The sequence below is a fragment of the Nicotiana tomentosiformis genome, chromosome 3, assembly GCF_000390325.3.
Source record: "Nicotiana tomentosiformis chromosome 3, ASM39032v3, whole genome shotgun sequence".
NCBI classification, from domain to species: Eukaryota; Viridiplantae; Streptophyta; class Magnoliopsida; order Solanales; family Solanaceae; genus Nicotiana; species Nicotiana tomentosiformis.
In genome coordinates, this window is record NC_090814.1 from 124158068 (window position 1) to 124171418 (window position 13351).

The 13351-nt window shown below is 35.4% G+C and overlaps 2 protein-coding genes across 2 annotated transcripts; one reads left to right on the plus strand and one right to left on the minus strand.

Moving 5' to 3' along the window:
- Positions 1-6081: 6081 nt before the first annotated feature.
- Positions 6082-8250, plus strand: LOC104101998 (tetraspanin-8-like). Its single transcript, XM_070197542.1, has 2 exons — positions 6082-6727; positions 7728-8250. The coding sequence occupies exons 1-2, from the start codon at positions 6230-6232 to the stop codon at positions 8037-8039; spliced, it is 810 nt and encodes a 269-aa protein (XP_070053643.1). The 5' UTR covers positions 6082-6229; the 3' UTR covers positions 8040-8250.
- An 822-nt stretch (positions 8251-9072) lies between these two features.
- Positions 9073-13047, minus strand: LOC104101997 (protein CHAPERONE-LIKE PROTEIN OF POR1, chloroplastic). Its single transcript, XM_009609572.4, has 5 exons — positions 12741-13047; positions 12546-12634; positions 11575-11957; positions 9426-9502; positions 9073-9295 (listed from the first exon to the last, which is right to left on the minus strand). Exons 1-5 carry the CDS (start codon positions 12797-12799, stop codon positions 9145-9147), a joined length of 759 nt encoding a protein of 252 aa, XP_009607867.1. The 5' UTR covers positions 12800-13047; the 3' UTR covers positions 9073-9144.
- Positions 13048-13351: the final 304 nt, after the last annotated feature.

Sequence of the window (13351 nt, forward strand, 5' to 3'; positions counted from 1 at the left end):
TTGAGCGAGAAGATCGATCGGTTTCGATACCGGGCCGGTTTTTGATTATTTTTTATCGGGTTTACCGGTTCCGGGCTTCCATGGTGTTAAATTTAACCGGAACGGTTCAGGACCTAATGGACCGGGCCATGCCGATTTTATTTAATTATTTTTTTGGTATTTTATTTAACAATCGTAATTTATATTAAGATAAAGTAAAAATATAAAACACTAAAACCAAAGTACAAAAAGAATGTTTGAATAAATTTTAAAGGCTTTAAAAGCCTTATATTTGAAAAATTCATTACGAATTTAAGATAATACAATGAACATGAAAACAATATTACTTATAGTATAAGTCTAATACTGGAATGTTGATAACTTGATATGTAAGGATCAAATTTTAAAGGCTTTCATTTCAAATTTTTATTGCATAATAATACTTCAAATTAATCTAACAAACTAAAATATTAAGCTTAAATAAGTCTAATAATTTTATAATAACACAAATTCTCTCAAATTAACTTAAATACGAATTTCTGGAGGACGCTCAAGAGAACTCTTCATATGCTTCTTTAAACAGCCTGTGCCCTCCCACTTTCGACGAACATTTAAGACTTCACCACAGTTCTTGCACTTTACTTTGCGAACTTCTTCATATTCTTCTACCGCCTCGAAGTGTTCCCAAATATATGAGCGCACTCTAGAAGTATGGGGTACGATTTAACTTTAATTGAGAATTTGAGTTTGAGAATTGAGAGATGAGCGAAGAAATGAAGAAGAGGGGAGTCTATTTATAGTTTTTCAAAGGGCTAAATTAGTAAATAATAAAAGTATTATTTTTGGAAAAAAATGCCCAAAAAGGGCTATTCTTGCAAATTAGCCGTTAGGCAACGGTCAAAATGGCAGCTGACTGTTGCCAACGGTCAATTTTATAAAAAATAAAATAAAAATTGAACTAGTCATTGAACAAGTCTGGTTAATTGGTTCCCAAATGACTTGACCTTAACGGGTCGTACCAGTCCGATTAACCGGTACCAAAATTTTACCCGGCACAGGCCGGTTCCTGTACCAACCCAGCCCTGCCAGACCTCCTAACTACTAGTCCGATCCGGTCTAAAATCGGTGAGGGTCGGTCCGGAACCGGACCAGCCCGGCCCGTTTGACACCTTTACGTACAACACTATTCTCCATTATTCCACCATATAAATAACAATAATAATAAGTAAATATATATTGCGGCACGTAATCCGATCTCACCATATAATCAGAGTCAATATCATAATTTACCCTTATTTCACCATATCAATCCACACATATTTCACATGTTGCGTCACGCAACTCAATTCCGTTGTATCAATATAAATTTTCCCTTATTTCACCTTATCAATCCACCCTTATTTCATATGTTGCGGCACGCAACCCGATCCCACCATATCAATATAAATAAATCAATAAGTGCAATCAATTTAATGCTTCGAATCGCAAGAATCTCTATGATTAACGAATACGAAAGCTACAAATCAAGAGGGAATCTCGTACCAAATCATGAAGGGCTACAATTAATAATGAGCAACAAGACAAGCCAAATATATGACAGTTAAAGGGAACAAGCAAGACAATTAAGGCAAGTATCAATTAAGCATGGGAGCATGGAAGAAATTAATATTTATAATGCAAGAATAATAAGTGACAAGTAGCAAGTTAAAGCATAGGAAGCAATTAAGAGAAGTAACAATCAAGACATGTAATGCTATAATTAATGAAATACGAGTAGACATGGAAATAAGTAATTGACGGCGTATAAACACTCGTCACCTCGTATATACGCCGCGACTCATGAAATTCACATAGCACATAGCTTAAGGGTTCCTAATTCCATCAAATCAAGGTTACACCTAACACTTACCTCACTCCGCAATCAATTCAAAGTTCAACCACGACCTTGCATTTCGAACAAGCCACCAAACTAACCAAATCTAGCAATTTATTGACCAAACGATTCAAAATAAACTTTAGAAACTACTCACGAATGAAAGAGGTTCAATTTAGGTCATTATTAAAAAAGATAACAAAAGTCAACCCTGGGCTTACTTGGTCAAAACCCGAGATTCAGACCAAAATTCAATCACTCATTCACCCTCGAGCCCGTTTATGCAATTCAATTCGAAATCTGACCTCAATTCGAGGTCTAAATCCCAATTTTACAAAAAAATCTCTAATCCTACCCAAATCCCTAATTTCTACCTTGGATATCCTAGATTTGATTTTGAAATCTTATGAAATGTAACATGTAATTGAAAAAGAATAGATTAAAGCCACTTACAATGAATTTAGGAAGAAAGGCTCTTGGAAAAATTGCCTCTAAGGTGTTTAGGGTTGAGAATTTGAAAGAATGAACTAAAATCTCGCTTTTCTCATCTTTTGTCCAGGCGCACATGTCACAATTGCGACAAGGGGTTTGCAATTGCGAATCCTGCAAATGCAAAAATTGATTCGCAAATGCGAAGAAGCCCATATCTCTGCTACCATCGCATTTGGATGATTTGTTCGTAAATGCGAACTCTGAAATTTCGCAAATGCGACCACTTGATCGCAATTGCGATGTTTGCTGACCCAGTCCCTATTCGCAAATGCAAAGATATTGTTCGCAAATGCGAACCTGACAGAAAATTGAATGTTCGCAAATGCGAGGTCATCAGCTATCTTCCTAAGTCCAAAACTACTCTGAATCCTACCTGAAACTCACCCAAGCCCACGAGGCTCCAAACCAAACATGCACACAAATCCAAAAATATCATACGAACTCGCTCGCGCGATTAAAATACCAAAACAACACCTAGAGCTACGAATCGGATACCAAAACGAATGAAATTTTTAATGAAACTTAAGAACTTTTAACTTTTCAACCGGACGTCCGAATCACGTTAAATCAACTCCGTTTTGCACTATATTTGATGACAAGTCATAAATGCAATAATGAACTTATACCAAGTTCCGGAACTAAAATCTGAACCCGGTAGCAACAAAGTCAAACTACGGTCAAACTTGAAATTTCTTTGAACCTTTAAACTTCTAGTTTTCAACAAATGACGATAATTCAAGTTATGGACTTTCGAATTCGATTCCGGGCATACGCTCAAGTTTCAAATCATAATACGGACCCACGGGGACCGTCAAAATACTGGTCCGGATTCGTTTGCTCAAAACGTTGATCGTAGTCAATTCAAATGCATTTTAAGGCACAGTTTTACACTTTTATTAATTTTTCACATTAAAATATTTTAAAAAAAGATACGAATTGCGCACGCAAATTGAGAAATACTAGACTGAGCTATTCGAGGTTTCGAAATACAGAATTGAGGGTTAAAACTATAAATGGCCTATCGGGTCATCACATATTCATTGCACGTATGAATACAAGTGATACAAATTAGTAACTATTGAATAGTAGCTACAAATGGTAATTATGCAAATTATAGTTACTAGACTCTAAAATATAGCGGTTTATTAAAATTCCTCGATTTTCTATTGGAAATTTTTGGGCCCCTAATCAAACCTTTAGCGGAAAAAAAAATCAAAATTAGCCATATTTACAACTGATAATTGAAAAATAGCCACAAGTAATCGAAATTTAGCTACTTTTTATGTACAAATAAAATCTAGAAAAATTTCAGCATAATATGCTGGAGTTTGAATTTTTTACATATGATATTCCAACATAATGTGCTGGAATTTCATAATGTGCTGGAGTTCCAACATAATATGCTGGAAGTTTATACGTATGGGCTCCATAATCCAACATATTATGCTGGAACTTTCAGTGTACTGGAGTTTCAACATAATATGCTGGAAATTTATACGTAGGAGCTCCATAATCCAGCATATTATGCTGAAATTTTCCGCGTTTCAGTAAAATAGTAGTTATTTTTCAATGACTTTGCAAACATAAGCTATTTTTCAATTACCAATTCTAAAACTAGCTAGCCCGTTCTATTTGTTGTCAAATTGTAACTAACCTTTTGAATTGAATCTAGTTATTTTGTTATCAGTATTTCTTGACCATCCTCTGAGAATTAGGAAGGGTGATTTCACTCTTTGAGTTATAATTAATTCAGTCAATTAATTAAGATATTATTATTTATAATTGCACTCAAATATAATTCTCATGTGTGACAATTAAATTTAAATTAATTGGGGGCTTTTGAATTTTTGCCATTTTTTTTAAATGACATGCATAAGAGCAACATTTTTTATTTTCTTCTTCACCATGGTGGAGAAAGTTCACCCTGTATGAGTAATACTTCCTCCTTTTTAGTTTATGTGAACCTTTTAGCTTTTGAGAGTCAATTTGAGTAATATCTGAAGCTAAGTTTGATTAGATTAACTTGATATTTTAAAGTTAAAATTTAGATATTCAAAAACTATACGCAAAGTGTTATAACAACTTATTTTGGATGATTGTTACATAATGTATTACACTGTATTGTATTGTACTGTATCGTTGTGATGAATATAACATTTGGATAGATTGTATAGTCAATTATCGTTTTATAATGTCACGCATCAGCAATATGATGAATAAATATACAATATTACAAAGAAAAAAAATAGAGTATGAGTTAGATTTATTATGAAAATGTAGGATAAATGGAAAATAAGGATTATTAAATAATAAGTAATTACAGAAATATAGGGTAAGATTACGTACAATAAACTCTTGTGGTCTGACCCTTCCCCGAACCCCACGCACAGCGAAAACTTAGTGCACCAAACTAGCTTTTTTTAAATAATAAGGACAGGATGACAAAAACAATGAGGTAAAGACGCAACCACAGTAAATTGATTATTATATAAAATGACTCTTGTTATCATTACATAACGATGAATTTTAAATACGATATAATAAAGCTTAAGTAAAAAATAAAATAAATATTTTATTTAAGGTAACATTATGATATAGTACAAATATACAATGGGTAACAATCATTCAAACAAGCGGTAAGTTATAATTCTTCTTATGACAATACGATAAAAAGATATATTTTAAAATGTTGGTCAAAGTTTACATAAACTGAAACAGATATAAATATAACAACTTGCTCCCTTTGTTTATTATGTGACAATATAACTATTTGTGAGTTAAACATTTTTTTTTAATTTGATCACAACTTTAAAAAGGTATACTCTGATTACATTTAACTATGAAAAGTATAGTTTACAATGCATTTGTATGTAGCCTTTATTCAAATAAATTATGAAATTTGTGAAGTAAAAACGAAATTAAGTATGATAACCTCGTAATTTAGTCTTACTATAATTAAGCCTTTTTGGCTTTATATGACATGTACAGGCATGGCGGTTTTCAAACTATAAAATTGACGATTCTTATATGTCACATACGACCTTTTTTCTAGTAATACAAGATAACTTTTATTCTTCTTGGAGTCTAATAAGATTAATATCTTATTGGCCATTACTGCAATCTATTGGTTACTCGTTAGATAGGCATGGAAGCTGGTTAGAATTTAATTTTTCGTATAGTTCCGACTATCTTAGCTAGAGAAAGAATTAGAAAAATCGGTGTTTACATAAACTCAATAAATAAATGACATATGTCTTTATATATATAATTAATTAATACATATTTTTATCTTAACTTATTATTTAATGATAATATATTAGTATGATTTAGTGTAAATATGGAATAATTTTTTACCTCTAATTAATCTACTAAATCCTCTTAGATTGTTGTAACCCATTGGATGAAGCACAATCCTTTTTTTTTCTTTTCTAATAATAGGCTCCCAATTAGTGATGTCCACGTCGTCTTTGATAATGGGACACCCCAATGAAATATTACGTGGCAGTTTCCATAAGGTGGAAACCCCACTAAATCCGACCCACACCCGACTCAGGAACCGTCCTGGAGATGGCATTTCCGTATATGTTACTAACATGAGGGGTAAAATTGAAAAAATTTAATGCATATTAACCGTTAACTGCGTTATTATGGAAACAATTTTGGAACATTTCCACCGGATATATACTTCCTCCGCCTCCTTCCCGACCATTTTATTCTCATTCTTCTCAACAAGGAAAACGAGTTTCACCCTCATAAGATTCTGGGGTTTTACTTTCCCAGATTCTAGGCATCTGATCTTTTATTATCTTTTTATATATATACATACAGACTATCCGTTACTTTTTCAATTTTTGTAATTTCATTCATCCAAAAAAACAAAGGAAGATGGTCCGAGTAAGCAACTTGATAATCACATTCCTTAATTGTGTGACCCTAGCGGTTTCACTTGTCGCCATAGGGTTTTCAATTTGGCTCCATTTTAACGGCAGTGCTACACTTTGCCAAAAAGTGTTTCAGAAGCCTTTGTTAATACTGGGAATTTCTCTACTGGTTGTTTCTGTGCTGGGATTGGTTGGGTCTTGTTACCGAGTCACGTTTTTCCTGTGGATATATTTGTTTTTGCTGTTTTTGCTCATCGTAGGGTTGCTTTGTTTCTCGGTGTTCGCTATTTTGGTCACAAATAAAAACGTGAGCAGGGCTTTGTCTGGGAGAGGTTATATGGAAGTCAAGTTTGGAGATTACTCACACTGGTTGCAGAAGTATGTGTTTAATGCTGAGAATTGGGAGGAGATTAAGAGTTGTTTGGTTGATACGAAATTCTGTCAACGTTTACCTACTGGCAAAGGCGCTGACTTCTACAAATATAGCCTCTCTGCTACTCAGGTTCTTATTTTTTGTCTTTTTTCCGGTTAATTTCATTTCTGAATGAATTCATCTTTAACTTTTCTTCTAAGTGATAAACGTAGCTAGATTTACGAGGAGTTGCTTTGTAGAGGGGGAGAGAAAAATATAAAAGAACGAGATACTACTAAAATCAAAAGGGTTTATATGTGAAGTGTGATCAAATTAATTTCATTTCATTTATCCTCCAACTTTTCAGTAAATTTTAATAGTCGTATATGACGTGTAAACTGTTATAGTCAATTGCTAATGAATCTCGATATGAATTACTCTATTGGAAAAACTTGGGAAAAAATATATATTTAAGAAGTAAAAAAGAAAATTATCTTCTGAAAAAGATAGTTTGTTAATTTGAAAACAACACAATTAAATCTCTCAAAACCAAATACGAAAAAAGGTGTTCTAGTCCAGACGCCCCCATCTCTTTTACAGAAGCAAAATTGTTAATCTCATTTCGATCATTAAATATGTTGCATAAGATGCATCAACTATTCCATCTGAAATTGTTGTGATCTTTCCATTTTTGATAACTATTTCACACTAAACCCCTACACTTTTAGTATTTCCAATTAAACGTTTAATGAAAAGAGACAATAATGCAAAATACACTCATTTATCGAGATAGGTTCTACACTCAGAGCAATCCTGGAAATATCCACTTTAGTTTTTTTTTTTATTCACTCTTAAATTTTGAAAAGAAATTGGCTTGAAATGTATTGTTTTGAGAAAAAGGGTGACAGCATTTAGGATTGATCCCCCTCGGTTTAGTTGTCACATTTGAGTTTTATGTTTATATAAGTCGTAGCCGTTCCAACTCTCAAATCATTTTTAGTTCAACATCAAGGAGCTCTGCTCATTGATGAGATCATAGTTAAGAGAGACATTACCTAATGAATATGCTATAATTGTTTTAAGAATTTAAGTTCGGACAGTATACTATTGAATATAGCTTAAATCTCTGTTTTTTTTTTTGCGCATGTAGTCGAGTTGCTGTAAGCCACCCACTTACTGCGGCTTAGAGTTCCACAATGCAACCTACTGGACCTTGCCCATAGCAGGGCCGGCCGTACCAGATAATGACTGCAAAATATGGAGCAATGTACAAACAGAGCTCTGCTTCAACTGCCAATCATGTAAGATAGCATTCCTTGACAACATCAAGAAAGATTGGAAGAAAGTGTCCCTCATCAACTTTGGCCTCTTCCTTCTAGTCCTCATTGTTTATTGCGTTGGCTGCTGCGCTCTCAGGAACAATAAATCAAAGGGATACCATAGGCACAAACCATACCCATGAGCCATGAGCCATATTGGTTTGTTACATTTCCAGTTTCCTAAAGATTATTTGTTTGACTGAAAACTTGGTTTGAACGGTATAAGACATTGATGTTGTACTTATTGTTTATTACCGACTTCACTTCTCATATTATGTTTAGCTGTTTGTCTGTTTATTCTCATTTATTGTATTGCATTATTAATTTTATGACATACACATTCTTGAGTCTTTATCTGTTGTGCTCAAGTCTTTTTCACTAATATGGACTAGCAAGAGAAGCTATCCTACTGCTAGAATTGGACGTCCCACCGACAAGAAGCTTGCCAAAATCTATCAGAGACCTAAGGTACACAATTTTTTCTGATTCAAATTACTAAAACTTAATAGGTAAAAATCGACAAGAAAAAAGAATCTGAACAAGGAGTAGGACAAAGTTTTGCCCTAGAACTTTATATAGTCGAGTTATTCCTGACATCAAACTATCTGTTAACTCGTCCTATCATAATCAAGTGCTCCGCGACCTTACTCTTTAGCCACAAGCCACTGCCAGGAGACGCACATCACTATATACACTATTGAAGTACTATAATACATACCCATCTTCTCTAAATGTACTGTAATCACTGTCAACCACTCAAAATAGTTCATCATCTCTGTTAAATGAGAAGGCAAAATGTCTCAAGTGAACCATGACGCAAGTTTGCTTCATCTCTCTGCACATGCTACGACAAATGTGATTTGATTTGAGCCTTGAAATCCCCTCAAATCCTTCCCTCTGATATTGCAATTAAATAGACCTTGCAGATAAGAGAAATGCCAGAACAGAAGATGAAGGAACCAATAGGATGAGCAGGTATAGCAAAAGGAATGTTTTCTCTCGCTTAATTTTTACTTTAATTTGGTGAAAGGAAAACGAGAAAAGCCAGATGTGTATCACTTACAACATCATTGGAAAATTCAAGCAATAAAGGGAGGACACGAATTCGATCTAAACTCCTAGTAGCTCGATAACAATTTCCTATCGCAATATAATGATCTTGAAGGTACAAAACACTGAAGGAACACCATGAATTAATCAGGATGCGACATGTAAAAACTGCTACATCAAAACGGGTTCTGTAGAGCTTCATTTGAGAAAAGTACAGCCCAGAAACAAGGAGACATAAATAAAGAGAGATGTTAAGAGTTCAAGACTCCAAGTTGGTTGCAACAGATTTGGAGGGATCATGGGAACCAACAGTGAACCACAAAACCAACCAGCCACTAGGGCTCCAAACCTGAAATGTAAAAAGGTTCACTTAGTGATAGTGAGAAGTCAATAATGAAAGTGAAATATCTGAAAATGTTTGGACTTTAGAAACCAGTAACTTTTTTGTTCATGAAAACAGAGATAACCAATAAACTTACCCTATAAGAGCAGCTCTTCCTACGCTCTTTGTCTTGTCATTAAGGAAGTACACACAAGCTCCAAAAGATATAGCTACCTGCATAAAAGAAAGAACAAATTGTAATTAAAATTGGAACACATTCATATAAAATTTTGAAAAGCTTGTAAGAGCCAATTATTTCAGAGGAGTGATCCAGACTGAAATCACCAAACCACTATTCCACCAATAGCCGCCCAATATAAACTTTGTATTATCAAATAGGTCAAGCTCTAGAACTGTCTGCATTTTTCAACTAAAATACAGGAGATTAATTTACATCGCCTTTGGATTTTATACTGTTAAGGAGTAAAACTGCAAAACCTAGTGGCCTCTTATGTGATTTTGTATAGGTAGTAAGGGGGATTTTGATAAAGCCAAATATTCTGTAGACGGATGAAAAGAGGTCTTTTTTACTTAATACTTCTTTGCCCAATGAACTGCTTGGCTTTTTACAGCTCTTTTATTCCGTTTTTTCCATTTCCCTGGAGATGTATATGGGGCTCATAGTTGATGACCCTTCTTATATGTAAAAGCCAGAGAGATGAAAGAGGATTATAAAAAGATATGTGAGAGTACAAGGTTGTTTCCTATGATTCAGCTTGGAATCAAGAAAATGTACCTTGGGCCTAACTCAATCCAAAAAGCTAGCTCAAGTACTGAGGTTTCTCCAAGACCATATGAAAAGACTACAACTCATTTACATTACTTATGAGGGAGTTTAACACCCCCTCTGCCCCTCATGCTCAAGGTGGGATGTCTGGAGCGCGGAGGAATATAATATGGGTGCTTCAAATCCCTAACTATAATACCATGTAAAGAAAATGGACCTTAGACCAAGATGCGCTCCTACGTGAGGAGGGGGGAAATGAAAGTAAGAACCATGCGCATGGATGAAAGAGCACGCTTTGAGGGAAGAGGGGAAGAAAGACTATAGAAAGGCTAAGTGAAATACTTATAGGGACTTCTTTAACATTCTTCTTTCCTCTTCTTGCTTATCGCCTTCTTTCCCTTTCCTCGCATCCTAATATAATAAAGATCAAGACGAGTTGCTCCAGGTCCAGATATCTCCCTTCGAGATTGCCAGCATCAGTCTAAGTAGCTCAAGTTTTTGAAGAAAAAGGTAGAGAAGGAAGGGTGGTTGAAGCAGGACCATAAGAAGTACCTTTAGCATTTCAAGTACCCGGTTCAGAGCCAGAACATCTTTGGCATATCCACCAGCAGAACCTAGCTCCAGCAGTGAGGATCATCATAGACTATAGTCCATACACTTAGAAATGTGGGGATCAAACAACAATATAAAGTGGCCACTTGTTATTTACCTAAACAAGCCCCCTCCACCTTTCCACCGTCGAAAACAGGGCAAATGAAGATGTTCGGCAAGGATATCTTATTGTAATGATATCCCCAGGTAGCACGGAACAATTCAGATAAAAATCCCAGCAGAGGTAAATCACTAACTGTTCACACCTGTCGAGGCTTGGACGGAGTTACCCGGTACCTGCGCAGCTGCGCTGGTGGGAGATAGCAGGTACCCCGTGAAATTAGTCAAGGTGCACGCAAACCAGCCCAGACACCACGGTTATGAAAAAAGGGGAACAATTCAGATGAATAAGAAACAAGTTCTTTGCCTTTTTGCAGACTATCAGATATAATTCTTTATCATCAGGAGAACATTGACATTTTCATTCTCTTTACATGCTGTGTTGGGTATCCGTATCTTTCCTTTTCTTTGATATCAGTAGAGTTTTCGTATCTCTCTTGTTTTCTATATTTATCTATTTTTTGGTTTGGCACATAGGAGGGGTTGGCAAATGTGGAATGCAAGTACAGTCCATAATCGCAGTAGAGAAACACTATCAACGACCTGACGCTAAGAGCCAAATTAATGCATTAAAAAGTAGTGACTTTAATAAAAACCTTTAAGCAGCAATCTCTGTAGGCTGTAAATTTAGCTCTAATAACCAAAATGGAAAATAAAAACACTTGTATAGATCTTTTCGCCTATGAAATTTATCTCTGAATCAATTTGCACTCATTGAAAATATTTATTCACAGCGAGAAAGCATAGTGTGCCAGTAAGAGCCTTAGCTTTGAAGACATCTCATGGATCAAAATGGACATGAACAAACCTGGAATGCAGGTCCAGCTTCAGCAGAGTTCATCACACTCCAGCACGCCATGAATCCAAAGAGGAATAATCTCCTCAAAATAATTACAGGCGGTGGAAGTTCCACAAAACTGAGGAGGTTCTGAACCCAAGGGGGAGATTCCTCGACTTTCTTTTTTAGCCTTGTTTTCAAGTTAATCTTTGTCTTCTTTCTATTTATGAAGCTTGCCATTAATATCTTCTCAAAGGCAGCTTCAATTGATTCTGCACTTCTCTCGTGATTATAATACTGGTTTAACAAAAAGTTGCGTGAGCTCCAAACTTCTTCCTCAGAAGCATCGCGACTTATTCCAAGACGTTTGTACGGATCCCAAACATTCACTCGAGGAAATTGCGGAATATTACCTTCCAAAATCGAATCGTGAACATCAGCATAGAAGTTTAATGCTAGCATTTTAAACAAACATTTCGAAAAGAACCTGAGATCCAATATACATATGTATCATATCCAATACCAAAAGAAAAGGTTAATTTAACTACCCTTTTTTCCCTCTTCTTACAGCTCCTTGGAAACACAAAGAACTTTTATCTAAGTGAAAAAATCAACAGCCCTTTTCATTAATTTGGCTTGGAGGGAAAGATTAAGGCTTCAGAAAGATATATGTGCCCCAGAATTCTTGTTTTAATCCCTTATCATTTTCAATGGAGTTTTCAGTAGAGAAATTTACAGACTTTCAATTCTCTGAATACTTTTGAGTATAAAGTTCCCCTACTAAATACTTAGTTTCAACTCAGCTCCTTAAGCACCAAGATTCAAGCCCGTATAACATTGTAACACAAACTTCAACACTAACCCAGAAATCCAAACCGGCCATTGATTTGTCTATCTAAACCTACTAAAATTCATCAATTACTGTTGTCTATTCTATCTACTTGACAATTCCCTTCTCATAGACGTTTTAATTTGATGGGTGTTAGTATTAAAAAACTCACCTCCATAAGGAGTATCCGTCGCCGCACATCTTGGGCCCCTGAGAAACAAACCAGAGGGTGCCGACCTCTTTGAATTTCCTCTACTCGAACTGCACAAAAATTAATAAAAACGTTAGGAACTTTTAAACTCCACCAACAAATTAATAGATCCCAAATGTTCAATATACGACTTATTCTCTATGCAGAGATGCTTACAGTTGTTGGCCGAGGAAAGCAGAGGAAAGGGTAGGTTTCGAGATGAGAGTTGTCGCCATGAAATTTGTTCCCTCCAATAAGAACCCTAGATTTTGAACTGATTTCTGAATGAAAAATCGAGCTTATTGTGGAGAAAACTTTTCCATAGAGGCCGTGCCGGCGGGAGGTGGTTCACTCCGTCTCCGGTTAGGTGGAACTTGAAAGCTTGCAAAGGAGGAACTTCTTGCTAAGCTTTTCGATTATGTATATGGTGAAAAAACAATGAGCTAGTGGTCTCTAGATTGTGCTAGGTGCGCATTGTGCACCCCCGGGTTAAAAATAATTTAATTCCACTTTTATCCTCAAATTACAGCTTAATTTCAATGTGCTCCCTATCCCTATTATATTATGTTCAATAGTAGCTCCTTTCATCCGAGGATCATCGTAGAATGAAAAATACCCCTTTCCGGCTGGGGTGCTTATCGGGCGGATCAGACGGATAACTACGCTTAACGGTTTGGCTTATCGGTTATCAGATTATAAATGTAGTAATTCGTTAGCCATCCAATAAGACAATGTGCGAATTGATATTGGAATAACGATTATCGGGCGGTTTATCGGCTAAACCAAAT

What these genes read in the sequence shown, in the direction of transcription:
- LOC104101998 (XM_070197542.1), top strand. Translation starts at nt 6,230, where the DNA reads ATGGTCCGAGTAAGCAACTTGATAATCACATTCCTTAATTGTGTGACC. An exon ending in ATAGCCTCTCTGCTACTCAG is followed by an intron (nt 6,728 to 7,727) that starts GTTCTTATTTTT and finishes TTGCGCATGTAG; the next exon opens with TCGAGTTGCTGTAAGCCACC.
- LOC104101997 (XM_009609572.4), bottom strand. Translation starts at nt 12,799, where the DNA reads ATGGCGACAACTCTCATCTCGAAACCTACCCTTTCCTCTGCTTTCCTC. An exon ending in AAGCTGGACCTGCATTCCAG is followed by an intron (nt 9,503 to 11,574) that starts GTTTGTTCATGT and finishes TCTTTTATGCAG; the next exon opens with GTAGCTATATCTTTTGGAGC. An exon ending in GGAAGAGCTGCTCTTATAGG is followed by an intron (nt 9,296 to 9,425) that starts GTAAGTTTATTG and finishes TTTACATTTCAG; the next exon opens with GTTTGGAGCCCTAGTGGCTG.